Raw genomic sequence first — 26,595 nt, 5'->3', positions numbered from 1 at the left:
CGATCGCTTTTGTTGTAAAGGGGAGGGCGCCGCGACGGGCACCGGCAGCCGCCGCTCTGACAGGCGACAGCGCGGCCGCCTCCCGCCCGCCGGCTGCATGTAGGGCTGCGGCGGGGACGGAGCTGGGGAGACAGCCACCGAGCGGAGCCCAGCCCAGCCGAGCCGAGCCCAGCCGTGCCGGGCCCGGCCGGAGCCCAGCGCGGCGCCGCCCCTGCCCCTGCGGGAGGAGGCCGCCATGGAAGTCAGCGCGGGTAAGCGGCGGGGCGCCCGCTGCGGGCCGGGGGGGGGGGGGGGGGCTCTGCGGGGTCGTCCCGGCGGGCCGGGCGGGTGGCGGGGTACAGGCGGGGGCCGGCCGGGGCGCCGCGGGGCGGGGGAGCGCGGCGGGCGGCGGCGCTGCCCGGCCCCGGCCCCGCTGGTGGCCGGGACGGCCGCGCGCTGCCTCACATGGACCCGCCGGGCGAGCCATGTGCGCCCTGTGTTTACGTTCCGCGCGGCGTGCCCGCTCATTGGCCGTGCGGGGCGGTGACGCGCGGATTGCATAATAGTGCCGGGGCGGCGGCGCGGGGCGGCTGGCGGCGCGGACACGTGAGGCGGGCGGGCGGCCGCTGTTTTGGTGACCTACATTCGGGGCGGCGGCGGAGGGGCGCGCCGGGGACACGTGGGGCCGCGCCGCTGCGGCGCCGGCGGCCCCGCCCCCGCGGCTCCCGGCCCCGCCCCCGCCGCGCGAGGCCGCGGTGGAGCAAGGCGGCGGGGGGCGGGGGAGCGGGCGGCCGTTGGCGCGGCGCGGTGCGGCGCGGGGGTGGGGAAACACACGCGCTGCGGCGGGGGCGCGGGGCCCGCACGTGGACCGGCCCGGTGCGCGGGGGCGGCGTTGTGTAACGGGGAGGGGGCGGCCGGGGGCAGGGCAGGGCCTTTCCAGCCTAGCTCCGCGTGACGGCAGGGAAAGCCGCAGCCCCGGCCCCGCGCGGCGGCGGGAGGCGGGCAGGGCGGCCCTGTTCCCGCTCCCTCCTTTCTTCCCTTCTGTGTCGAGGAGGGTGATGAATGGCGGCCGGGGTGCCGGCCGGGGGAGCCCCCGCTGCAGCTGCAGCATCCCCGGCGCCGGGTGAAACGATTAATGATGCAGCCAGGTCGCCTCCGCCTTCGCGCCTCTGCGTCGTTGCAACTTCCTAAATCTCTGTGAAAATGAAATGCCTGCACGCTATGGTGCTCCCCCCCCCCCCCGTGAAGTAAATCCCTGCCAGGTGGGACCCGAAGGGCCGGGGGTCCCCCTAACTCTGCCTAACGTGCCTCCGCAGCAGCGCGGCTCAGCGTAGGCAAAAGGAGTTGTTTCACCGCCCTCCGCCGGGTTCCCTAAGCAAAGCCCCGCCAGTTTGTAGACCCCGGGCTGCCTTATCCACCGAGCATCGGGGTCCCTTTTTGCGGGGTACCGGGTCTGAGTGCGTGTGCGTGGAGAGAGATCGCTGTGCCTGTGCTCTTTGTTTTGAGTTGTCGCCCTGTGCTGTGTATGAGATTCAACTTTTAACTGCTGATCAAACAAAAATAGGGTTCACAGGGAAATGTAACTTCTGAAATAACAAAAATATTAGGCATCTTGACTGTGACACAGACAAGACTGCCAAGCTTGCTAGGGTATGGGAGCAGCCCAGCTATCTGGGGCTCCTCAGGCTTTCAAAAGACAAGGGGTGAAAACCCCGTACACATACTCTTTCCATGTTCCCCTGTGACATTGCTGTTACCCTTGAGGGAAAAGAGCACTCTTTTTATGAGGCAGGGTTTAAAGATAGCGGGGTGAGGTGGCAGCGCGGAGGGATGTGCAGTTCGCCGCGGGGGCCACGTTTGCGTGCCCTGCTCTGCCCCTTGCAGATAAGGATGGCGCCTGCTGAGAAGCTCGGTGCCTCCCTTGGACCAGGAGAACTGCGAGCTTTGACCTGGCACCTGGCAGAGGCGCGTGCAGCGCCAGGGCACAGCAGGACCTTTGTCGAATAGGTGGTGTCTTACGCCGGCACGGGTGTTTGACAGTGCCTTTTTCTCGTGCCGTTGCGGACCTGCGTGCCCATTGCAACCCTCCTTTCTCCAAAAGCCTGATCCTGGATGTGCGCTACGCTGCGTGGAGGATTTCTTTAAAAAAAATAAATAAATCTGTGCAGGAACGGCCGCTGCGGTGGGGCGTAGGGGCACCGGCGCCCAGGAACGTGAGAAGCGGTCTGCATGTAGCGCACGTGTCGTGCAACCGCTCGGTCTGACCTGTGCTCCGCGGCGGCTCTGCCGGGGGCTCCTCGGCTCCGCGCTCTTCAGGGTGTTGGTGGCGGTTTCCTTGGTAGAAAAAATTAAATGTTAAAGAGGAAATGGGGCAGTAAAGCTGCTGCAGAAATGCTAGGAGGACCGTTGTAGCTCATCAAAGTAATGAAAATTTTGTCAGAATTTCTACCTGCAAGCAGTGATATTTCCAGGGTTGTGTAACACTGCCGCCTAATAGGCGTAACAGCCTTTATCTGTGAGGAGGTGATGGCTGATGTAAGGGGCTACAGCCCCGACCTGCCATGCCAACTCAGTTGATCGAGGACTCTACTGACACTAATGCTTTTTTCCTCCAAAGGAAGCCAGTGCATCGCTGTTTTAAAGTTTTTAGTTCTTATTGGTGTGTGGAGTTCTTTGCTGCAGTGTCCCGAGTTGCCTGTGAAGAGACTTTGCAGAGCAATACAGGCATAAAACAGAGAAGATGCTGAGTGTAATTTATTTAAACAGTTGCGTGGCTTTCGCTGTTGAAATTTTTGTGTGAAATATCAAATGTTTTTGTATTGACTTTTGAAATGCTGCGTCTTGGAGACAAACTCAAATGAAATGAAAACAATTTCTCTTGCTTACAAGCAAGAAAAAGGAGCCTGTGAAAAGCCAGAACTGCTCCCAGGTCTGCCTGAGGACAAAAAGCTGTTTCATCTGAGGGATTCTCAAGTGTGTCAGATTGCAAGACGCGGCAGGACAGAGACTGTTTGCAAATAGCAGCCTGGCAGTCGGAGTTTAGCTGTTGCTAGAAACGCTACAAAGGCTTGCAGTCGGACAAATGGCGTTCAGTAGGCTAACCAGGCTGCAGCACTATTTCTTTCCCTTGCCCCCTTTCCTTCTGCATCGGGAGCACCTCCCAACCCTTCCTTTCTGTGCCTCTGGCACGTAGCCTGCATGAAGTCTTTCTCTCTGCCCTATTTCTGTCCCTAACCTCGCTTGTTTGCATTCTGGCTCCACAGCGCTGTAAGATCCTGTCTTTGCTGTGGCTCCAGATGAGCTCTGCTCAGAGGGTGGCCAGGGAAGCCCTCCCTGGGCCGCCCCGTGCCCTCTCCCCACTGCCCTGTCCTGCCAGCACCATGGCGTGTTGCTCCGTCTTTTGGTTCTGCTGTTTCGTCTCTACTTGGATCGGAGGAATTCTGATAAGACGGGTGAAGGGGATGGGGCAGATTGGGAGGTCAGCCGTTGAAAACGAATGGAGAGAAGCGAGCTTGAGGGAGTGAGGGAAAGGAGTGCGCCCAGGAACACGTGATGGCTGGGTCTGGTGGTGCTGGGTCACGGCGTGGCTCACATGGCAGCGGTGCATGTCTGCTTGTTATGTCACTACGTGCCTCCTTTTTTTCTTGCCTTAGGGGGTGTGATAGCTTACATCAGCTCTTCAAGCTCGGCATCTAGCCCAGCCTCATGTCACAGCGAGAGCTCAGACAGCGGTTTCCAGTCGTCCTCTTCGCCTGTACCATCTTCTCCGAACAGCTCCTCCTCGGAAAGCGGCTGCAACAGCCGGAGCAGCGAGGGCTCTGACGGGGCACCGAAGAGCGATCGGCTGGAGGAGACTATTAAAACAAACCAGTCGAGTGTTGCTGGTTTGACAAAAGGCCATAATGGAGTCACAAGTATGTTTGGTGCCGGTTCCTGAAACCACCATTTTCCCCTTATATATTACAACCCCATATATTACAACCAGCCCCTCCGTGTGGCTTGCTGTGAAGGCACACAGCAAAGCCTCCATTTTTATCTTTTTGCATTATATGTATGGTAATACGCATGGTATTGCCATACAAATGCTAATAGATGGAGGTCCCATTGCTGCTAACTTCAAACAGTCCATAAATACAGTCCAGCTTTACTTCAGATTTTCACTAGTGAAAACTGATCTTAATAAAAATCAAACACATGGTTAAAAAGATGCAATGAAGTAAAGGTAATAGTAATCAGAAATTGCCTTCAAGAGTATTTATGGAGCTGTCTTGCGAATCTAGTTTCTCTGTTTTTTCATACTCCCTCCCCTGCCCCTTCACCTTCCCTCCCCCCAAATTTCTTTGAAGAAATAAAGAAGAATATTTTCTTAAAATAAATAAATTACCAAAACATTGTATTATATTTACATAGCTGTAGCTGGGACCTTTATCTTTTTGATTCCAAGTCTTAATTTGTGGATGTAAAGAACAAAGTACTCATAAGCTAGAACTAAAGGACAGCATTTTAAAATGCATTTAACAATCTAGCTCCAGCTATTTGCTTCATACTTTTTTTGGTAATCAGAGAAGATCAACCATAAAGAACTATATTTGAACAGTTTTGGAAGGGCAGGAATTAAACTGGGTACTGGAATGAGTGTTTCAACAAACACTCAGCTGGAATTTAGACTAGTCTTTTGAAGGCTGAATTCTTTTATTGGCAGAATTGTTTTATCATTTTGAATTCTTATGAAGCTAGAATAAGTAGAACAGTTCTACCTTAAAAGTCTTCACCCCCCCCCCCCCCCAAGTGTTTCTACCCTAAGTTCTTAGTAAGAACCTTTACTTCCTCTTAAAAATTCGCTAGCAACTAGGTTTTTGATATCCGGGCAGAGGTTCCAGAAGATGAAACCTGTTGTGAACTGTTCAGATAGATAGATAGATAACATTTTTTATAACATTTTTAGCACAGTACTAGCTCTGGTTTAAAAAAAAAAAAAAAAAAGAAAAAAAAAAGAGGAAATTTTGTGGTTTGTTTTTTTTTTCAAAACCTTAAAAAAAAAAAGTTTTAGTTCCTTTTTAAAAATGAAACCCAAATGTCAAATAAATTACTCTTCTGATAGAATATGGTTCTGTAGGAATATTTCCAGCTGTCTCTGTTGCTCACTGTTAAGGTAACTTTGTGGTTACTGAAGTCACTGGTAAAATTCCCATTGGCTTCAGTGAAACCAATGTTAGACCAGCACTTAGGTCTTGCAAAAAATCTTTATTGACAAGCTGAAATAAAATAGGTGGGGAAAAACTTAAAAAACCCAAGCCATGAGCATATTTACAGGGCTGAGAAGGTATTTTCAAGTTGAAGTGTGCAAGCATGCCATTGTGGATATGTACTCAAATGAGTAGTCGTTACATATATAGATGTGGCTGAGTTACGAGTCCTAAATTGTTATCAAATAGGTAGAGTTTACAATATATAATAGGCTTGTTTACAATATAGAATAAAATAAAGTGTCCTTTAATATTTCTATTTTTAAGAAAAGATGTTTATTCTCTGTAGCCTTTATATGAGCTTACTTGTCCTGATGGAAAAACAGATTGAGCCCGAACTTTGGTGGCCTAGTTAACTAAATGGTCCTTTTAAAAGTGCGTAAATGTAAGCAGACTTTCTTTTTCTACAATTGAGTACAATGCTACTGTGATTGAAAGTCCGGTGAATACGTGCTTTCTCCCTATTCTGTTGAGTGCTTCATGTTTGTCTTTTTCCACCCCACCCTAGCACTGGTACCTTCTGCACTGTTCATTCTTGTTGTCTGTTCCTCTGCTGTATTTTTTTGTATGTTGAGCTGACCTGACATATTTTGCTTTTAGTCCAGGTTTTAAAAGCTGGAAACATGTTCCTGCAGTTGGCACTGATTTTCTATATCCTTGACTTTTCTGTTCTGATTCTAGAATTTAATGGCATGGTTCTTCTTTGCAAAGTCTGTGGAGATGTCGCTTCAGGATTTCATTATGGTGTTCATGCCTGTGAGGGCTGCAAGGTGAGCTATATTTCTGCTCACCTTTCTGCTGGTGAAATGTTCAAGTTCTCCCCATAGGGGAAAAGGGGTGATACTTCTGAAAAAATATCAGTATGCTTCTCTGTTAAATCTGAGAAATTCCAGACAGTGTATAAGTTGTAGGAGAAGGCAAACCACTTAGCAATCCACAGCATTTTGAAAACTCTGCAGTACTTTCTGGTCTCGCCCCTTGTCCAATCCTGCCTGACCTGGAGCGCACGGCAGAGAACAAGAGACAGAGGTGGTAAGGACCATGTCACACAAGACATGTGAATGCTAATTGCATTAAGAGATAGTGGGTGTGAGTTGTCACCTGGGCTGGGACACAGAACAAAACAGCTTTGGAAGAGGAATTCTTTACCACGGGGAAAGCCAGACCTGGGTGCTTGCATGTTCATGCATCAGTAGATCCGTATTTTCTGATATTGTAACACTGCAAATTTTATGTTCTGTGAAGGAGTTTTATCAACTTAAGGGTTATGTGAAAGAACCTCCTTTGAAGTTCTTATGGTGCAACAGGATGGTTTTGTTGCCAAACTATGGAGATTGAAGTCAAAAGATCTGATTTTGACTTCCATCTTTGCACTTGATGTCATAGGAGATTGAGGGCATATCTTATAAACTGTCAGTACAGTGATAGAGGTAATAGTGGAGATATTTTGCTCTTAGGTGCTGACTATACAGGGAACAACTTAGCATCTTCTATAGTTAGAAATCATAACTAGTTTGCGTTATACACAGATCACACACAAAGGGGAAGTAAGTCATGAGGAGTAGCAAGTTCTTTAAAATCACTTAGGTCTGATGGCTCTGAAGTAGGTGATGAGATGCAGTGAGGTTTTCTGCGCTTGCGGAGAGGTGAATCTTGGCAGGAGGATTTGACATGTACTGTAATAATAGTTGTGGGGGTTTTTTGTTTGTTTGTTTACAGGGTTTTTTCAGAAGAAGCATTCAGCAAAACATCCAGTATAAGAAGTGCTTGAAGAATAACAACTGCTCTATAATGAGAATGAATAGGAACAGATGCCAGCAGTGTCGTTTCAAAAAATGCCTGTCTGTTGGGATGTCAAGAGATGGTACGTTCCTCTGCTGAGCAGTGATCCTCTGAGAGGGAATCTGCTGCCCACCTCTAAAGCAATTGCTAAGGGTCTTAATGACGGAAAACGCAGCCAGCCCTGTTGTCAGGAACAGGTTCCCTGTCTGAGAGCGTTTAGATCAGCTTGCCTTCTCGCTCCGTGACTCTCCTGAACTGGTAATGTAATACTGGCCGCAGAGCTGTCCTCCCGTCTCCAGGAGGCTAATGCAGTAGGATGCGCTGCGGTGGTCTGTTAGGAGGACGGTTGTAACAAGAGTCTCAATTTTGTTTTAATGAGTTAATATTTATAGCTGTATCCTGCCTGAATCTGAACAAGACTCTTCTCTTTTTTGTTTTTTGGGGGGTTTTTTTTTGTTTCATTTTGTTTTGCTACTATTGCTTTTTCAGTGAAAGGGAATTCTGCCCAAGCAGATAGCCTTAGAGTAATCATTATAGAGCCTAAAGAGTTAGGTCTGGTGCATGGGGCAAGCATATATCTGCTCTTTTTTTTAAATTTTTTTAATTTTTATTTCCTTCCCCTTTTCTTGGAGGGAGGAGGAAGGCAAGGAGCAAAGCGTAGTGTTGAGCTGTGTCTCTGACCACCTTGCTGGCTATCCACTCCTTGTGACTTTTTTTAAAATGTAATGCTGAAAGTGTAGTTCAGTAGTCTGCTACAACTTACTGTCATGAACCAGAACTCTTCCTTCTGTTTCACTTTTTAATTTTCTCTGGGTGTTTATTTCACAAGAACTAGGAATCTTGGGCTGTTAATAATTTAGTGGGTGGAGTGTTAAAACTTATTTTAAATAATTGTTCTGAGTTCTTGTCGTGCATAGGAGTTATTTCATCCCCTAGGCGCTTGTTTGCGCATAAGGTTGCACCTGCTTTAATGAAAGACATTTAGTTACATTAATGATGGACTACTGCATGAACATAATTACATCAGCCGAAACTGGTTAGAAGCCCTTGTAAGGCTGTGGTTGGGCAGGATGGTAGAGGCAGTTGTAGATTCCCTAGGACAGGGTCAAAAGGGCTGCAGCCACAATGATGTTCATCCCTTTGCCAGCAGAAAATGTCCTTGTCAAGCCAAAGTTATCAGGAAAATTTGCCAAGGTAAGCTTCGTTCAGCGTTGATTCTCTTAATTGTTTTGGCAAGTTATATAATTGGTCCATGAGGAGCTGTCTTGTAGGACTTATATTCAAATATGATATGAACTGTGTTTAAATTCAGCTAATTGTTAGCTCAAAAAGTTGTACTGATTTAATTGATCCAATCTTAAAGCCTGACAATTAACTAACACAACTGTGTGTATAGTCCATAGCCAGGTTTGTAGCAAAAGGGGAAAAGGCTTTAGAGATTGCTTTAGAGCTGCCTTCTCTTTGTAAACAGCAGCATATAATTCGTATCTTGTGCCTATCCTATGCCCAGGAAGCTCCTTGACTTCAGTGGTAATACCCCTGCTGTAGTATTGGTGAGAGCAGTTAAAGTCTTTCCTTAAAAGGCAAGATTATTGGTTGGGGTGTGTATTTTGTGTGTGTGCGTGCTGGTTTTTCACTTTGGTTTGATGCCTGTGTCTGCTGCTAATGCTTTCAGGATTGACTTTTTTTTTTTTCCCCCCACTTTTCATTTCTCCACCTTGATAGCTGTTCGATTTGGCCGTATTCCCAAACGTGAAAAACAGAGGATGCTGATTGAAATGCAGAGTGCCATGAAAACCATGATGAACAGTCAGTTCAGCGGTCACTTACCCAATGAAGCATTAACAGAACATCAAGATCAAGCACCTCAAGAAGACCTTTCCTCCAAGCCCAAACAAGAGCGGGAAACCATCAAAAGCTCTTCTCCCCCTCCTAGCGCTGACATGGCTAAGGAAGAAGTGATTGGTATGGTCACTAGGGCCCACAAAGACACTTTCATGTACAACCAAGAACAGTCCCAAAACCCAGCAGAGATGATGCAGTCCCAGAGTGGGGCGAGAGTGTCAAAGAACACTGAGCAGTACATCTTGAGCGGCGAGCACTGTGTTAGTGGGCTTGGTGGCCCTCAGTACCCTGAAAGTGAGCAGCACCTTGGTGGACAGTACAAAGGGAGAAGCGCAATGCATTATCCAAGTGGGCACGCCATGTGTTTCACAAATGGCCACTGTATGAACTTCACCAGTGGTTATACTCAGCGACTGTGTGATAGGATCCCAGAAGATGGGTTTTCTCCAAACAAGAATACCAGTTACTCTTGCAGCACTGGAGGAAGAATGCATCTGGTATATTGATATCAATTGTTTGATTTGACTTAGTGAAAGGCTTAGTGATGGGTGTGATCCAGCTGTGCCTCTTTAGTCAGTGAAGCTGCACACAATTGGCACAACTGCTGAAACAGAACACAAGTTCAATAGTGCAAACTGTGATGAAGGCTCGAGTTGTGTGGAGGATTTGAAATGATACAAGTGATGGGGTTTCTTGGCTTGGTTTTTAGCAAACTGAAAGTAGACTAATGTCAAAGAGCCTTGGTTGAAGAAAACTCATGGGTTTTTTAACTGGCGTGACTTGAAAATGAAAATAGATGCTAGGAGTTTATAAATTCCCTTCTTCACTCAATCCTCTTGAAGACTTCACTTTAAAGTAATCTACACAGTCAGATACGCTGTATTTTCCTTAAAGGTATTCAGAGCAACTTTCTGGGGTGAAACCTCGGGGCTAGGATTTTAAACCAGTCTGTTTGCATGCCTTGCCAGTGTGTTCTAAAATCTCTTTTGCTGGGTAGGCTGGTTTTTTTGGGGGGGTTGGGGTGGGGTTTGTTTTGTTTTAATGGGGATAGGCGATTCTGTTACAGGCAGTGTAAAATACAGGCTCAATGGGACCTGCAGGCTATGCATCCTTCTCCCCTAGAACATCTTCAGATGTGAACAGAGGCAGGAGGAAGATGCACAGCTAAACCACTTGAGAGAAGTTCAGGGTCTTTTCTGTAGTACTTACACAAGTGAGGTGAACACAGTGAACACACTTCTGGGTACCCTGGATGGCTTTGCTAGAGCATTTTCTCACTGAATTCTTAACAAGGATGCTTCCTGTTTTCTTGCATATGGGATTTTTTTTTGGTGTCCCCCCCCCTTAACAGGTCCCTCCTGTTTGCCTTGCACCTGCTGTTTCTCTGCCATTCAGGCAACCAATTCTGCAAGCCACTTAAAATAGATTGTCCTTCTCTTTATCACTGGAACCACCTGGGATGAGAGAATATAACATCCTCGTTCTCATCCTGCGCTCCTGTTGAGAAGTGCGAGCCCCTGACCTTTCTGAAGTACTTGAGCTGCCGGTGTTTTTCTTCCTCCTAGTTTGTAAAGATTCTTCACAGGTTCTTGAAGGCCTCTGAAAGTCTCCATACAGTGAAGGCTGTTTTGATGCTGGATTTCCTTTGTTTGTTTGTTTGTTTGTTTTTCTTCTTTGGCTCTGGCATATGTGGACCATGCCATTGCTAGCAGGCTCTGACCTTAATTGCAGACTCCAGGCACTACACCATGGCAAATAATAATCATTCCCAACCTTTCTTCCTTGCAGGGAAAGTATGTGGAGTCACTACAACGGCATTCTTGGCACTCCTGAGAAGCAGAGGTTAAACCTGTCAGTATGGGCAGGCAGGGAGTGGCGCTGCTTGCAGAGGCCCAACCAGTCAGTTTGACCTGTGCGTAGCAGCTGCAGGGAGGTTTAACACAGCGGACGATGAGGAAACAAAACCGAATCTAACGAGCACTGCAGGTCCCCCCGCCCCCCCCGCATCCCTGACATGAATGAGCGTTTTGCCAGAGAACTCAATGAGAGCAGCATCTGACCCAAATGAGTCAGTACCAGTAAGGGAGTGTTAGGCTCTGAACCAGTACGGAGACAGATGTTCAGGGGTTTGGGTTTTTTACTCAATACCCCCACAACCAGAAAAGCAGAACAGGTCGTTCCTGAAGAGGTTCCTCTAAAGAGAGCTAGTGCCTGCACAAGCTGACAACTGCTTCCATAGGGAACCTGTCAGAGTTCAGGGGGTGTCTGGATGACGCTCTTAGTCATATGGTTTAGTTTTAGGTAGTCCTGCAAGGAGCAGGGAGTTGGACTTGATGATCCTTATGGGTCCCTTCCAACTTGAGATCTTCTATGACTCTTGGGCAGAGGTCTCTCAAGAGACCTTAGACATAATACAAAGGGGGGGAAAGTAGGAGTTTCCCCTTGGGACTGAGTGCCTGGGGGTTAGGGTAAACCATCATAGGATGAGAAGTTGAGGTGCTTTTTGTGTCCAATTCAGAGTGGGGTGCTGAACCAGAGATTCCTTATTTTCAGAGAGTACTGTATTTTTAACAATACCTGTGTGAACTGTTGCAATGTCATGGACAGAGCAGTGGTTAATGTCTGCCATGCTTCTGGTTGGCATTTTCTTTTGCCAAAATACTTCATGATTTTCAGTTTATGGAAAAGGTCACCCTCTACCCCACAAGTAATCGTTTGATTTTGGGTGTTGTCCTCAGACACACAAATGATGTGATTCACAGCTGAACCAAGAAATCTGCAATTCTGTTCCTTGTCTTTTGGGGAGAACTTTCTGCATATTGACTGCCCAGTTAGTAACTGATATTTGGGGAAAAAAACCCCAAAACCAAACAAAAATGTAAATCTATCTATCTCCATCTTGCTTTCCCTAGCTGTTGGCAAATACATACACACACACATGCGTATATACCTGTTGAATATATTCTTGTAATGGATCTTAGTAATGGATTGTCGTGGTTTAACCCCATCCGGCAGCTAAGCACCACACAGCTGCACACCCCTTATTCTTTACCATTTACGTCATGCTCAGGTCCCATGAGCACTTTCCAATACATCCCAATTAATCACCATCACCTTTCCTGTCCTTTGATAGATATATATATACACACACACGCGCACACACACATATCATTCCCTTAGTCTGTGGGCCATCCCTATAAACTCTCCTCTCTCTCTCTCTCTTTACTCTTCCGATTCTCTCTCCCATCCCACATGTTGTGTGTCAGAAAGGACTGTCGTGGTTCAACCCCAGCTGGCAACTAAGCACCACACAGCCGCTCGCTCACTCCCCCTGCCCGGTGGGATGGGGGAGCGAATCAGAAGGGTGAAAGTGAGAAAACTCGTGGATTGAGATAAAGACAGTTTAATAGGTAAAGCAAAAGCTGTGCGCGCAAGCAAAGCAAAAGAAGGAATTCATTCACCACTTCCCATGGGCAGGCAGGTGTTCAGCCATCGCCAGGAAAGCAGGGCTCCATCACGCATAATGGTTACTTGAGAAGACAAACGCCATCACTCTGAACGTCCCCCCCTTTCCTTCTTCTTCCCCCAGCTTTATATGCTGAGCATGACATCATATAGTATGTAATATCCCTTTGGTCAGTTGGGGTCAGCTGTCCCAGTTGTGTCCCCTCCCAACTTCTTGTGCACCCCTAGCGTACTTGCTGGTGGGCATGAGGAGCTGAAAAATCTTTGACTTAGTATAAACACTACTTAGCAACAACTGAAAACATCAGTGTGTTATCAACATTATTCTCATACTAAATCCAAAACATAACAATATACCAGCTACTGGGAAGAAAATTAACTCTATCCCAGCTGAAACCAGGACATGGATCTTGCGACCTTCCATGCAAAGAATTGCTAGGTAATTGTGAGATTCAAGATGCCCTGCAAAAGCAGCATAGATCTGAGGAATTACTAATCTATTTCACTGTTTTCTATTTATTTGCTTTGCTGAAATTCTGTAGGATTACATACACCATTTATTATACTTGTGAGGAATACTTAAAGGAATTCTTGTCCTTGATGATGACAGGTGAAATGAATATTAAAAGGTTTAAACTTCATTAAAAGATGTAAATTTTAGAAAGCAGAACTGAAAGTATTTCGGAGTGTCTGGTTGGGTTTTACAGAGGGAATTTACTGGCAGTCAGCCTTGACTGATAATGTCTGATCTCATTGTAATGGATTCAGACTTTCCTACAAAAAATCACTGTATGTTTGTGTAAAAGAACATTTTGTTGTCTTGTGACTGAGCAAAATTGGAATACTAGTTCCTTGGTCCTCCTTCAGTGATACAAGTAAAAGCAAACACGTAGGAGAGGAAGGTTGTTCTGATAATGAGGGTGTAAACCTGTGACTCAGGAAGCCAAGGCTCAGTTCCTTGCTTCTGGTATTGACACCTTTGTCACCTTGACTGAATCACTTTAGTTGCCTGCAAAACAAGAAAGATACATGAGAATGAATGTAGTAGTGACTGTGAGATTACAATTGATTGATTGTGAAATCGTGATTAATTGTGAGATTACAGGGATAATACAAGTAAAAGAAATCCAGATGTCAGGCATGAGTGACATCAGGGAAAAATAGCATAACCTGGGTTCTCTCAAGTCTTTTGCTCTAAACAATGTTGGCATTTCCCAGGTCAGCAAATTTAGCAACAGACTGCTAATGGACTGCCATGGGTTTTTTGTTGTTTGTTTGTTTTAAAGGGGGAGGGAGAAATCCAGTTGCTTTGGGAGCTGACTGAGGAATACTGATATTTTTTCTCTATGCATCATTATTGCAAAGTTTTCGTGAAGAATAAACCTGCCTCTTTCAAGTATTTGTCAGTATTTGGAATTATATCTTTAAGAGTTTTTTTCTGCGTATATTTTGTAAACATCAGGTCTGCCCAATGAGTAAGACTCCCCATGTGGACCCAAACAAGTCTGGCCATGAAGTCTGGGAAGAGTTTTCCCTGAGTTTTACCCCTGCGGTGAAGGAAGTGGTGGAGTTTGCCAAGCGCATCCCAGGTTTCCGAGATCTCTCCCAACATGACCAGGTTAATCTTCTGAAGGCTGGGACCTTTGAGGTGAGACCACTGTGTGTATAGTGCAGACCTGACAAGCTGTGCATCAGTCTGACCCCCTTAAGAACAAAAATAAATAGAACTGGGTTATATCGGGCAAAACCAGCTTGTTTGTGGATGCTAGCTCTGAGCTTTCCTTAAGCTGATTGTGTCCAGTGCCTCTGTTTGGTCACGTCTTGGTGAGCTGTCCCTCTTCCAAGTAGCTCAAAAGTGCTCAGACCTTTTACCCTTTCCTCTTCCCTGGGCATGAATAAATGACTAATGAGGAGTTTCTTGGTTTTGTATAGCAGCGGTTACCTTGATAGCTACCTTTGTTTAGCATGGAGGGAAGCAAACTGCATCTGGAAGGGTGGATAGTTCAGAAAGCTAGCTATTGACTTACCAGTTTTGTAGAGGAATGTGTTTATCACTCTGTATGTCCTTCCTTCTGCCACTGGGCTCCCTGCCACAGCCAGAGCATCCATCCTGACCAGTCACCACTAGCCTTTGGTGGCAACTGGAGGTTGCTGAAGCCTCCATCTCCAAAGCAGTAATACTGATAACTGGCTGTACTGCTGCAGCTCTGTACATACCGTGTACCAGCTGCAGCCTGACTTACTCTAGACTAATCCCACCAGGTCCTCATGGTTAATTTCACCCACGTGCGAGCATGACGTGTATGCGAATTAGTGGTGTTAAATTGGGAATGATACCAGAGACGTTGGTGCTGTTTTATAATAAGTGACCTTCACCAGGGGACCTTTACTTAAGGTTTTTTAGTTGCTCTTCCAGACTCTTACGTCTGTTGGAGACCATGCACATTTTATAAGTATTCAGATGTGAAGTTTAAACATAGAGGACCAGAGGAGCTGAAGTCCCAAGTATTCGCTGTTACTGTGCTTTTCTGGGGAGGGTAGCGTTGGTGATGCTTTTGCTCTTGTTTACTTGTTTATTCTTTCAAAGAGGGATGCTGGATTTCATATTTATGTGAACTGAAGACATTTCTCATGTAATGTGTTGGGTCTTTTATTTGCATTTATACAGCCCGGTTCTAAAATGGGTAATTTTTGTGTTGGAAGGTACATGTTATACTGGAAGACTTGGTGCCTGGAGTGTGTCGGTTTCTTTGTTTCTTCCATTTTGCTGTCATGTGTATTTTACCGTTATTCTTGACCTTTTAATATTCATCTACAATTCCTGTAGCTAAGGGCTGTATTTTTACTTCTTCAGCTACAGCCTCTTAAGTTGCTGTTCACATTACACAAAAATGTTGGTTCCTTCCTCTGCAAAGTGGTATACTGTCTAGTGCCCTCAAGGAGGGTGGAAAATCAGGCTTGAACTGTTCCTATAATGTAAAGCCAACCCTTCATGTTTTGCAAGTAAAATGTTTTGTCTTGGTCTTTCTTCACCTCAAGCTTTTCTCAAGCCTCATTCGTATGCCTTTTTGCCAGTTACAAGCACTGCTGATAAGAAGGTTTCTATATCCAGGGGAATTAATAATAATGTATGGCTGCATGCTTATCCCTATTCACTTATTTATAAGAAACATTAATGATTTCTGTTAGTGAGCTGGTACCTGTAGTGAAAGGCCTATGTGGCATCTTAGCAACAGAAAAAAACCAAAAAAAAAATGCTGCAGAGCAGTGGGGAAAAAAAAAAAACCACCCAGGATTAATGAAACCATTGCAATAGAGGCAAAAGCATCTTGAAAGCCTGGTGCATACAAGGTCATTTCTGTCTGCTGAGTAACTAAACGAAGATATCCCAACATCTGCATGTTAATAGAAGAACCTGAGTAAAAGTACTGCCTCCAAGCCTGTTTTGGCTCCCTTGGGCACCACTGTGTGGCTGTCTTGGCACTGTGCTTACCAGCAGCTCGTATTCAAGGAGTGCTTCTTCATTTGAGGGTAAGAAGACGCATGGAGACAATGTTGGTGCAGAAGCAGCATAGCTATATATATTCGCACACATGTAAGCTAAAAAGCCCTCTTAGAAATAGGAGTACTGGGGAGCTCAGTATATCGTGGTGGCGTTTGCATGGCTTTGTATGGGAGCCAGCTCAGAAACAGCAGTGAGCGTAGAGTAAGGAATTCAGCTGGATTTGAGCGGGTCCTCCCCCACCTCCACAAGCCCCCGCTCAAATGTAGTTGATGGTAGAGCTGACAAGCCCTTTGGATCCATTGGGGTAGTGACTCGATTTCTCCACAGGCTGACAAACTTGGTAATTTGGCTGCAGGTGGTGGGGAAGTGAGCAAGCACTTGCCTGTGTGGAGGTTTTTGTGTGCTTGTATTGCTATGGTCAGGTGATAGGGTTGATCAGGTATATCCTCAGCATGCACAAATAGGAGTCTCGCGTGAAGTGAAACGGGATGAATCAATCATGTGCTATACCATAGTCTAAACTGTTCTTCCTTGGGTTAGAATGGTGACATTGAAATCTATAGACGAGGTCTTTGCCTTAGTAACAGCTTCATGGGCTTCAGTTTTGAATACCAGGGTTAATACTGGTTGCTCATTATTTAAAGTTCATGTTTATAAAGCCCAGTTCTGTAAGGGGAATACCATTTTGAGCTGAAAGGTTGTTGAGTACGCAGTGGGTCCCTGCTAATGCACAAGTTTAGCTTTGTCCGTCTGCCCTCTGTCTCCTTTTGTTGTATTCTGAGGGCTTCTGCACCTAGGTTTCTGCCTTGGTTTCTGCACTCTGTAGTTAATGTCATCAAAGGACATATAGCTTAGCTAACAAAGGTGAATAAATACATAATGCTCATGTGTCCATCAAGATTGCTGCATGTCATTTGGCTGTTAAAATTTAGGAGCAGGTCATGTAATGTGCATGAATGGTGTTTGAATTCTCAAACATTTTCATTTTTTTTTGAACCCTCCTTTTTTAAGCTTGTCAAAAGCACTAGTCCTTGCTGAAAACCTGGTTCTCCTCTCATCTGTAGTAAACATTTAAATTAATGCAGTTATGTAGGGTAAGTGAGAAGAGATGACTGTCACACCAAGAGATTACAGCAAGTCTGAAGTTTTAACCAATGCCAATTGGTTCATTTTCTCCAAATAAGAAGGCTGTTCTGTGCAACTTAAACCTTGAAAATGTAAATAAGGTTGTTGAACATGAGCAAATGAAACTTTACAAGCCATTCCAGAGGGAAACATTTCACAGTACGACTGAGAAACCACAAGAGAAATTTCAGCCCAGAGGGGTAAGTTCAGCACATGTCAACTGCTCCAGCCCAGGTGCTTATACCAAAGGGGTATTCCCAGCTGCAGCTACAGACCAGGTGCCGTTTCAAGCCCTGCTTCCCCCGCCTTTTGAAGGCCGTAGATGTGGCTCCTTTCTACCAGAGCTCGTTAACATTCCTGTGGGTACAGCGATGCAGCATGGTACTTTCCCAAAGAATGCCTAGTGGGCCAGATCATCAGGTGGTGTAAATCGGCATTGTTTCAATGGAGTTGCTCCAGTTTACGCCAAGCGAGAATCTGGTTCAATACCTTCATTTTGCTCCTCATAAGTGTGGCCAAGAAAACATTTCTTTTAATGCTCTGTATGCCTTTGGCTGTTCGGTGGCTTAGGCAAGTTGTCCTACTGGCATATTTATGAATGGCATTGTCTTTGTGGCTCAGGCTGTCTGAGGCTTAAACTTTAATTTTCCTCCTTTTCATGTGCTATAGCCCCTCCCCTGCATCCACTCTCTAATTTTTTCACTTGTTTGTGTCTCTCAGACCGGTGGGCCAGAGCTTGCACTGTTTTTTACAGCTCAATAGCATGCTGACAGTTTCTGTATAGAACGCTTGTACAGCAGTTAATGAGACAGTTTGAATGATGTTAAAAGGTTTAATTTTTTCTTTGGCTTTTCTAGAAATCCACCTATATTTATCTGTTTTTGTTGTTCTTTTTTTCTTTCACCAGGTTTTAATGGTACGGTTTGCATCTTTGTTTGATGCAAAGGAACGTACCGTCACCTTCCTGAGTGGAAAGAAGTACAGTGTGGATGACTTGCATTCAATGGGAGCTGGTGATCTGCTCAACTCAATGTTTGAATTTAGTGAGAAACTAAATGCCCTGCAACTTAGTGATGAGGAAATGAGCTTGTTTACAGCGGTTGTCCTGGTATCTGCTGGTAAGGAGAGAAAGTTAACTTGCACCTTTGCCAAATTTTGACTATGGCTCTCTATTAAAAGATTTCTTTAAAATGTATACCCTGTTATTTCACGTCTAAGTGCAATTTAGTAGGTTTTAAGCTACTAGCAGCCTGTAATTTACTTTTTTACATATCTGCTCTAATACTGCCTTTTGGAAAAATGTGACAATGGGCTTATATTTTCCAACTACTTTCTATAGAATGCAAAAATACATCTCATAGCTGCCCGATGGCCATTTAGAAGCTATTTGTCTGACTCATCTAAGTTTCAAAGGACAGCATCAGTGAAATTACTCCTGACTTGCACGGTCTAAGTCTTGGGATAAGGTGGTATTTTTACTTCCAAGTATTGTCATTGAAGTCTATTGCGTATCTTACTTAAGTCTAAATCCAACAGTTTGATCTCTGTCTATGTCAGCAAGAAAGCCCTATTCATCGGCATCGTGACTTCTTAGCGCTAAAGGTCTGCCAATCCACTAACATCTTCACTGGCCTCATATCTTGTTTCAGTCCCTGGATATACAGAACACCCTGGCCCAGATTCAAAGAAGGATTAAGCACCTACTTCTGTAGTATTATCTAAAGCCTCAAATTAGGCACATTAGCTCTGCATGTAATGCCTGGAATACAAGATGCAGAATCCCTGCTTTCTGGGTAAGGAGCTCTCTAGAGGTAGCTAGCAGGAATGCTAGTAGTGTCCACTTATACAACAAGCCAGCATTTGGGGGCCACTCCTTGAACAAGCGCACCTCTTCCACATAAGTGGTTTAGACCCACATCTTTGTTATCAGGGAGGGGCTCCCCAGGCGTGGTGCTGTAGGCACATGAAGCCTCTGTAAACGAGGTGGGACAGTTCAGTCTAATGACTTTGTGCATGGCCTAACTGAAATGGGATAGCACAGGGTGGGGCAGCTGTAGCCTCTTCGATATGAAAGCGGTGGTAATGAGCAGAGGGTGGTACAGAGTTGGCAAGCTTCAAAAGCCAGAATGAATGGCAGCCTGAAGGAAGCATGGCACTGTAGTCTGTTAGTGAAAATGTTCAGGTAGCAGAGAGAACCCTGGGATTTTAGTTGCTTTTCCAGACTCTGCTTTACATATTTTATCTTTGAAAAACTAAATTGACGAGAATCGGAGACAGCCTTTAAAATAAGAACTAAGAACCAGGCCTCTTCCCTCCTTGTGCAATGTCATAACTAGGCTACAGCCACTCTTCTTGCTTGCTCAGCTGCTGGGCCCTAGAATATTACAATCTCCGTACCACCTGTTTTGAATGGAAGTGACTGGATCTGTTCTGTTAAATGTGCTTCTAGCACAGAGCCAGCCCCCCTCCCCCCCAGCCTTTTAAGCTCTGCTCCATGCTGTTGCTAGCTCCCCGTAGGGCTTAGCTTAGGGATGGTATGTAACATGTACAGCATGTAATGTCAGAGCCGTGCAACAGGACAAAAAGAGGAGGTGTTTGGTATTCAGGCTTCTTGCAGCTGCTGAGGATTTTTCAGATCATAGCTTTGGACATTATTGCTACCCATCTTAGCTACCTTGTGATCTGATCCGCAGTCTGATCACAGCCTTTCTGGACATCTTCACAAAATACTTCTAGGGTTTTATAAAGTACAACTTCATTAGTCTTTTAACGTTTGGGCCCAAACTTGCATTTGTACCGCATTCCAGACACAATAGTAACCTTGATGGTCACTGTGAGTACAGCAGTTTTCAGATCAACTTCACTCTGTAGCTTGCAACTGAATTGAAATGCTGCAGTCGTTACTTGCACAAGTAAGTGAGCAAGCCTCACACTTGAGCAGGTACCTAAGAAGAACAGAAGTGCCCCCAACAGAGCTCCTGGGGAAGATGCTGGCAGTGCGAGGGCTTGCCAGGAGGAGAAGGTGCCTGTAGAACTGAAGGATTGTGGCCACCTGTTGATTAAACAGATCTTGAAAGACAGATCCCCTGCACCCCACCCCTCAAGAAGGAGTGTGACCCAAAGAATCATTTCCCATGAGGTGGAGGCGGAGCTCAGTTAGAGAAGGAGGAAGAGCTGAGGAACAGCGTTAGAGAGAATGACATGGAGATGCAGGCAAAGGCAAAAGATGCCGTAAAACTGGAAGAAGAACTGAATGTAGAAGAATAAGGCCATTAAGACTTCTTCATCTCAGAATGAAAGTTACTCAAGAGAAGATTGAAAGGAAGACAGTAGTCAAGATTTACATCAGTTCCAGAAGCAGACAAGAGTGTGTGACTGTTGAATCCTGATTAAGTGATCCAGCATATTAAATACTGTGCTGCACTAGTTAAAAATCTTTTTAAAAGACTTTCAGTCATTTAAAATTGAAAAAAAAAACCCACCAGTGGAAAAAAAGAAATGTTCATAAGTCTGTAAATAGTGCTAGTGGGGAGAACACTTGTCAGAAGCATCTCCACATAACACTGGATGAATAACCACTCTCATGAGGCGTATTTAGAACGTGCAGAAAGAAGCAGCAGGGGTGGTAGCAAGGAATGTGTGTAACTGTGTACAGCCTCTTGTTTTGGTGTCATATGGCAAAGAAAGAAAAAGCAGGGCCACACAGTGAGGGTGTGGGAGGGTTTCTGGTGGTGCTGAGGAATTACCTTGGTACCATTCCAAAACTAAAAGAACGCTTCACCTCTGGCTTCAGTTAGCTGGAAGTGTTGAAGATGAAGGGGGAGATAGCAAGATGGATCATGGGCACTGAAGAAGGAAGAAGCAAGGTGGAAGCAAAGCTGAAAGAATGTGGTTTGTGCAGGTCTAGAGACCAGATGATCTCTTTACTGAGAGTGATGCCTTGTGGTAGAAGAATATAAAATACACACCCTCTATTATTCTCTCTCACTGGGGTAGTACCAACAAAAACTTCTGCTGGCCACTGGGAGCAACTGGAAGTAGACTGAGAGGGAGAAGAAAGACTTGGACTAATTGAAGAGAGGAGGCTACAGTAACTCGCCCGAGGCAGCCAGGAAAGACTGGACTGCATTCTTCTGCCTTCAGAGGCAAGGCAGTACCGCTGTCACTGTACAGAGCTCTTGAGAAACCTCATCTGGCGTATTCTGTGCAAATGTCATCATCCCTGCTCAGGATAGAGCAAACCTAAAGGTTTTGCAAAGTGGGGGCAAGTGGGATAGATAGTTTAACAAATAAAGGCAGAGAGGCATCTCTTCACTCATGCTCTCTTGGAGAGCAGGTATCAAACCTAATGGACGATCTTCACAGAACGATGGAATATGTGCTAGTAAACACTGATACTAATCAAAGTCCCTAACTGTTAGAGTGGAAGGTTTTGGAACAATCTTTCTAAAGGAACAAAACACATTAACTGCTTCAAGATGGATCCTTAAGTGGATTATATAATAATTTTTCCCGTAGCGGGAGGGAACTGCACTGAATAGTCCAGGAGGACTTCCTAGACTCTGTTCACCTGAGAAGTTCGACTGGATTGACACTGACAGCATAAGGAAGGGATTCCCACTCTGACTGTACGATCTGACTCAGTGCTACTCCAGAAAGCTGTTGTCATTCTGTGTCCCAGTTCTGCAAAGTGCTTAAGTACATGTACACATCAAAGCGCATTTCTGTTCGTGTCCGTCACTTGTGTATGTATGTGCCCTGCTGAATTTACACAGCGTTTAAGAAGGGAGGCTACAGCTTGGAAAAAACAGCTACTGTGCATGGTTATTAGGTGAGATGTTTTGCTTAAAAATTCATCCTTTCAAGCTGCTTACTTAGATTCCACCTAAGGACAACAGGCATGTTCTTAAATACAGCTCTCTCGAAAGAGATGCTTCAGGCATGGCGTGACTGCAGTATGTGAAAGCATAATATTTTTCTTGATGTTGAAATTCTTCTTTTCTTCCTCAGTTGGGAATTTTTGGGTGCATCATGTTTCATTTTGTAAGTGCTTCAGAACACGCTCAGAAGTAGTGCCCAGTCACGTCAAGGCTTGTACTGCCTTTGCCCCTGGGGATCCCATTGTGCAGATATGAGTGTGGCTTGTCCTGAGTGGGATTTCCTCCTCAAATGTGAACCTCCAGTTTAAGTTTAGGGTTCTGTGTCCAGCCTTGAGAAATGTTTGAAATTTTTACTTCTGTGTGCCCTGTCTCTCTCCTTGCGTTTGAAAGTTATGATTCAGCAAAATATTTAAGCATGTGCTTCAATCTGTCCTTTTCTGGAAACATGGGTAAGTGATTACAGAAAAGGTGATTGAATGATGCCGGTTTGGCATGAGCTTAATACTTTACAAAGTTGATGCTAAACAATGTTTGAAAGACTTTTGGTACGTGGGTTTGAAACTTCTGGCATAAGTATTTAATTTTTCTTGTGCTTGTTAATTTAGTGAGTGATTCTTGCAGTGGCTTTATATTGCAAACTATATCCATTCAGTCTCTTCTTCCCCCCCACCCCGTTTTTTTTTTTTCTCTCTCTCTCTCTCCCCTCCTGCCCCCGCCTTCTCTTTAGATCGCTCCGGAATAGAAAATGTCAATTCTGTGGAGGCACTTCAGGAAACACTAATCCGTGCATTAAGGACCTTAATCATGAAAAATCACCCAAATGAAGCCTCTATTTTCACAAAACTTCTTTTGAAATTACCTGACTTGCGTTCCTTAAACAACATGCACTCTGAAGAACTCTTGGCCTTTAAAGTTCACCCGTAGGCCTTTAGGTCTCATTTGTACTTGGACTTGCCTCGTGTTAAACTGTTTTGTGCTAAAATATGTATTTATACAGTTGTACCACTTGTTGGAGAGAGACAGTTCACAGACTGTGAACAATTGATAGCTGTCCTATAACCATGCAGTAACGCTTCAGCAGGTGCTTTCAGCTAACAGCGGCGCAGCATGCGGAGTCCTCCAAGATGTCCGGACCCAGCTGTGCCGCACTTCTGCAGAAGAGGTTGCGATGAGCCCGAGGAAATATGGACTGTTCTTTCATGTAGAAAAAAGAACCACCGCTGCCCTCTCATGTAAACTGATCGCAAAATAGCTGTGTATGTGCATACGGAGCATGGAATGGGGTGGGAACAATCCCGCGCTAATAGGAAAACGGAAGAGCTGATTTAATTGGTCTTTCACTTATCTAATAGATGTATGTCTGTGTCTCTTAATAACTCACTCATGGTTTTACTGTTGTTATTCCATTAAACCCGATGGAATGATTTCAGCCTGCACCAACTCTTCACTGAGCGTGTGTTCATGCCGTGTGTATATAATATAAATAGTTAAGTAATGCGTGTTTATGGCTATATAAAGTACAGAGTTGTGTGTATATATGTGTATGTATATAAATAGTTCTATACATAAAGTATACATATAATTTCTTCACAATATTTTAAACTGTGAAGGAATTTAAACTTACAACAGAAGGTGATCTATGGAAAGAACCAAATAGATGCACTTTGCATATTGCTGAACTAATTATCTGAGCATTTCTAATTTTTAGAAAACATCAAATTTGCATTAATATGCTGTGTTTGTTAATTTAAAAAAAAAAAAAAATGAAAACCCAGAGTGGCACCAAAGGGGCAGAGTCAGATTCGACTTCCGGAAGGGGTTCGTAGAGAATCTCAAGTGGAGATGGTTGGTTGTGGCACTAATGAGATTGATTGTCCGTTGCCACTGAGGTTCTTACATTCTGATAAAGGTTAAAGAAGCACCAGATGCTCTTCAAAAACTTCAGCACAGCCAGAAAGAAACTATCAGATGAGTAACAGCATCTATCAGAAAAAAAAAAATGGGAAAAATGTATCCATGGTTGCGTTTGGGTGTATGTGTGTTCTGTGACCGTTTATTTCTTGCGATACATCATTTTGCTGCTTCATTCATTGCTAAATGAGAATTGAAAACAGAAATGTGAGATTGCCCGTGTCTTTTCACAATTTGGGCTTTGTGGTTCCCATGCCTGTTCTTCTGGAGCTCTCCATTGGTGCGTGTGCATGTGCGTGTGTGTGTATGTGCAGAGAAGGTGCACTGGATGGTCTGGATTTTTTTCTTAAAAAAACACCACAAAAACCAAACAAACAAATGGGACTTTTTTTGTTGTTTATGCCAGTAGCAAATTACAAAGCAGATCCTCAAGGCTTAAGATTCTGCTACTTTACCATCTAGGAAAGCAGCTTTCTATGGGTTTTCTCCATTTGTAGCAGGACCTGGCACCAGAAAAGAGAGATTAAAAAAAGTCAAAGCAGTTGTGTTAATTAGTTATTTTTATGTTTTGCTAATGTGGGAAGAAGATGCTCCATTACCCTTGTGTTTAGTTAACTTACGTTAGAGGTAGCCCTCTGGGTCTGTAGCGTTTGGTAACACTACTCTGCGGAGGGAGAGACCTCTCCATTTGTTACTGCGTTTAGAGGTGTGCGGTAGTTGAGGCCAGGAGCCAGAAAGCCACCGGACTGCAGAGCTCTTCCTCGCCGTGCAGGAGCAGCTCTCGCACAGCAGTGAGTCGATGGGAGCCCTCGTGCCCGCTGCGGAGCTGGAGCAGAGGCAAACCTCTGCCTGCCCCTCAGCGTCAGGAGCCGGGCAGAGGAGGGGAGGCTTGCACCCTGCCGCGGCTCCAGTCACCTTTGGGCTGAGGATTTCCCCTCGGAAAGTGGTAAGGAGTGCTGGCCAGGGGGCCGAGAGCAGGAGGGGGCAGGTGCTTGAGGAAGAGCTGGGGAAGATTCGGCTTTAGCCTTGGCTGAGGAGTGGAAGAGCCCACCCTTTCCCCTCCGCCGCAGCTGCTGCAGGGAGAGCTGTCCTGCTTCAAGCTGCTTTAACCACTGGATAATGGCCCCTTAATACGTACAGTTTTGCTATCCAAATGTGCTATCGGGGCATATTGTCCTAATTTCTGTTAACCGTCTGCATCCTACCAGTATTATTTGTTTGAGAGCTTCACTGAATTATGCATTGAACCATTCAGACTTCAGAAAGGACACAGTCACGTGTTTTGTATTATTTAGGAGCTGAAATGACTTCTTTGTAGACCCCATTTCAAATGTGGAAAGTACAGTTAACTCTTGGTTGTTTTGGGAGGGAATGAGGCTTCTTACAGAGATTGCCACCCTACAACTGTGTTTTGTTGTGTTTTGTTTTTTTTTTTTTTTCTTCTTAAAACTGTATTATTAAGCCTTTAGGAATGTATAACCAGGACTGAGTAATTACTGCTTATTAAATTTTTAGTTAGATTGACCATGTATGCCTATAGATAGATATTCTAACTTGTGCAATTTAATTTAAAATAATCTTCCTGTACATAATGGAAAAACTCATATAACAGAAAAAAAAGCCCCAAACAGATTGACTGAACAAAAAAGTTGATTAAAGTACGGTTCAAAAGTGACCCACGTATTACAAACCCTAGCTGGACTTTTAGAAGAAAATCTAAACTCATCGTGTTAGCTGTGTATTGTGAGCTCTTCTTTTACTGTGTCACTGGTTATACACTTGTTAAACGCTGAGATAATAGACTTCATGCCAGGCATTTGAGTACTGTAGATTGGGTCATTGCTGAAAGATTAATGTACTGTATGACTTAAATGAAATTTTTATTCTTGATTTTATTCTTGATTTTGTTCTTGTTTTAAAAGATTAAATATGGGCATTATGTCAGCAAGCTAAACTGTGTTTCTGTGTTCTTTGTATTTTTCTGTACGAAAATCTGGAGGGGAGGACAGCACGCTGAGATGAACAAAGCAGAAGTAATGGGTGAGAACATCAGCTGCTGTAAGGTCACGGCCGGCTGCGCTGGTGCACAGTGGCTGGGAGCCCGCATCTCTGTCCGCCTGTGGTACTGGTCTGTCTTGCCAGGTGGTTGGATGGGGTTTTCTGGTGCACCTAGTTTACTGCGGTTAATGGACTTTTATGGGTTGTGTCATTAAAACAGATAGTTATTTTAAACATCTTCATTACTTTCAGGAATATAACTTTGTAACTGAAAAGAGGATATGGTTTAGTTTTTGGTAAAGACAGTCTTAGAGCTAGGTTATAAGAGAGGTAGATGGAAAGTGGCATATGAAGGGCAAAGATCTGTTTGATTTTTCCAGCTTGATTTCCTCGTTTGAAGCGTTTACTGTTTTAGGAGGTAAGAGAAACTTCTCCAGGAAATGATGTATCTATCGGTGTTTAAAAAAACCAAAAAAATCCAAAATTGAAACAGAAACAAAGTTATGACTGCCAGCACTGGAAAAAATAACAGCACAAAAATGCTTTATTTTTCCTTGCCGTGTTTTCTCTGGTGGCATGTTTGCATATGGCTTCCCTTGTTGCCACCAAGTCTGAGCCCCCGTGAGTGGGGCTGCGAGCCGCAGAGGTCCCAGGGCCTGGGAGGTCCTTGGGAAGAGCCCTTTCCAGCTTTCACTGGGATGCTCCGGATGGACCATGAGTAATTTTTCCCTGTTTGGCTGCAAGAGCCTTACCACAGCAAATGGGGGGGATGGGAGGGACGCTTCCCAGTAAAAACACGATTCCATTCCCCCCTCTCCCACCCTCCCAGTTTGGCAAGATGCTCTGGGGATGGGAACAT

At 45.0% G+C, this 26,595-nt stretch overlaps 1 protein-coding gene across 2 annotated transcripts; it reads left to right on the top strand.

Annotated features, from left to right (window-relative positions):
• Positions 1–140: 140 nt before the first annotated feature.
• On the top strand, positions 141–25,692 carry NR1D2 (nuclear receptor subfamily 1 group D member 2). 2 transcript variants are annotated; one of them, XM_050890745.1, is made up of 8 exons: positions 141–251; positions 3,633–3,893; positions 5,907–5,995; positions 6,945–7,089; positions 8,733–9,349; positions 13,780–13,965; positions 17,855–18,065; positions 22,555–25,692. In XM_050890745.1, exons 1-8 carry the CDS (start codon positions 236–238, stop codon positions 22,749–22,751), a joined length of 1,722 nt encoding a protein of 573 aa, XP_050746702.1. In that variant the 5' UTR covers positions 141–235; the 3' UTR covers positions 22,752–25,692. The 2 variants fall into 2 exon arrangements, with proteins under 2 accessions (XP_050746702.1, XP_050746703.1); XM_050890746.1 differs by lacking the exon at positions 141–251 and having other exon boundaries at positions 3,569–3,893.
• Positions 25,693–26,595: the final 903 nt, after the last annotated feature.

This window comes from Gymnogyps californianus, chromosome 2, assembly GCF_018139145.2.
Source record: "Gymnogyps californianus isolate 813 chromosome 2, ASM1813914v2, whole genome shotgun sequence".
Taxonomy (NCBI): domain Eukaryota; kingdom Metazoa; phylum Chordata; class Aves; order Accipitriformes; family Cathartidae; genus Gymnogyps; species Gymnogyps californianus.
This window is presented reverse-complemented; position numbering and strand designations above follow the sequence as displayed.

Coding starts and splice junctions, on each gene's coding strand:
- NR1D2 (XM_050890746.1), top strand. CDS start 3,572: ATGGCAGCGGTGCATGTCTGCTTGTTATGTCACTACGTGCCTCCTTTT. Junction 3,894..5,906: donor AGGCCATAATGGAGTCACAA/GTATGTTTGGTG, acceptor TTCTGATTCTAG/AATTTAATGGCATGGTTCTT. Junction 5,996..6,944: donor ATGCCTGTGAGGGCTGCAAG/GTGAGCTATATT, acceptor GTTTGTTTACAG/GGTTTTTTCAGAAGAAGCAT.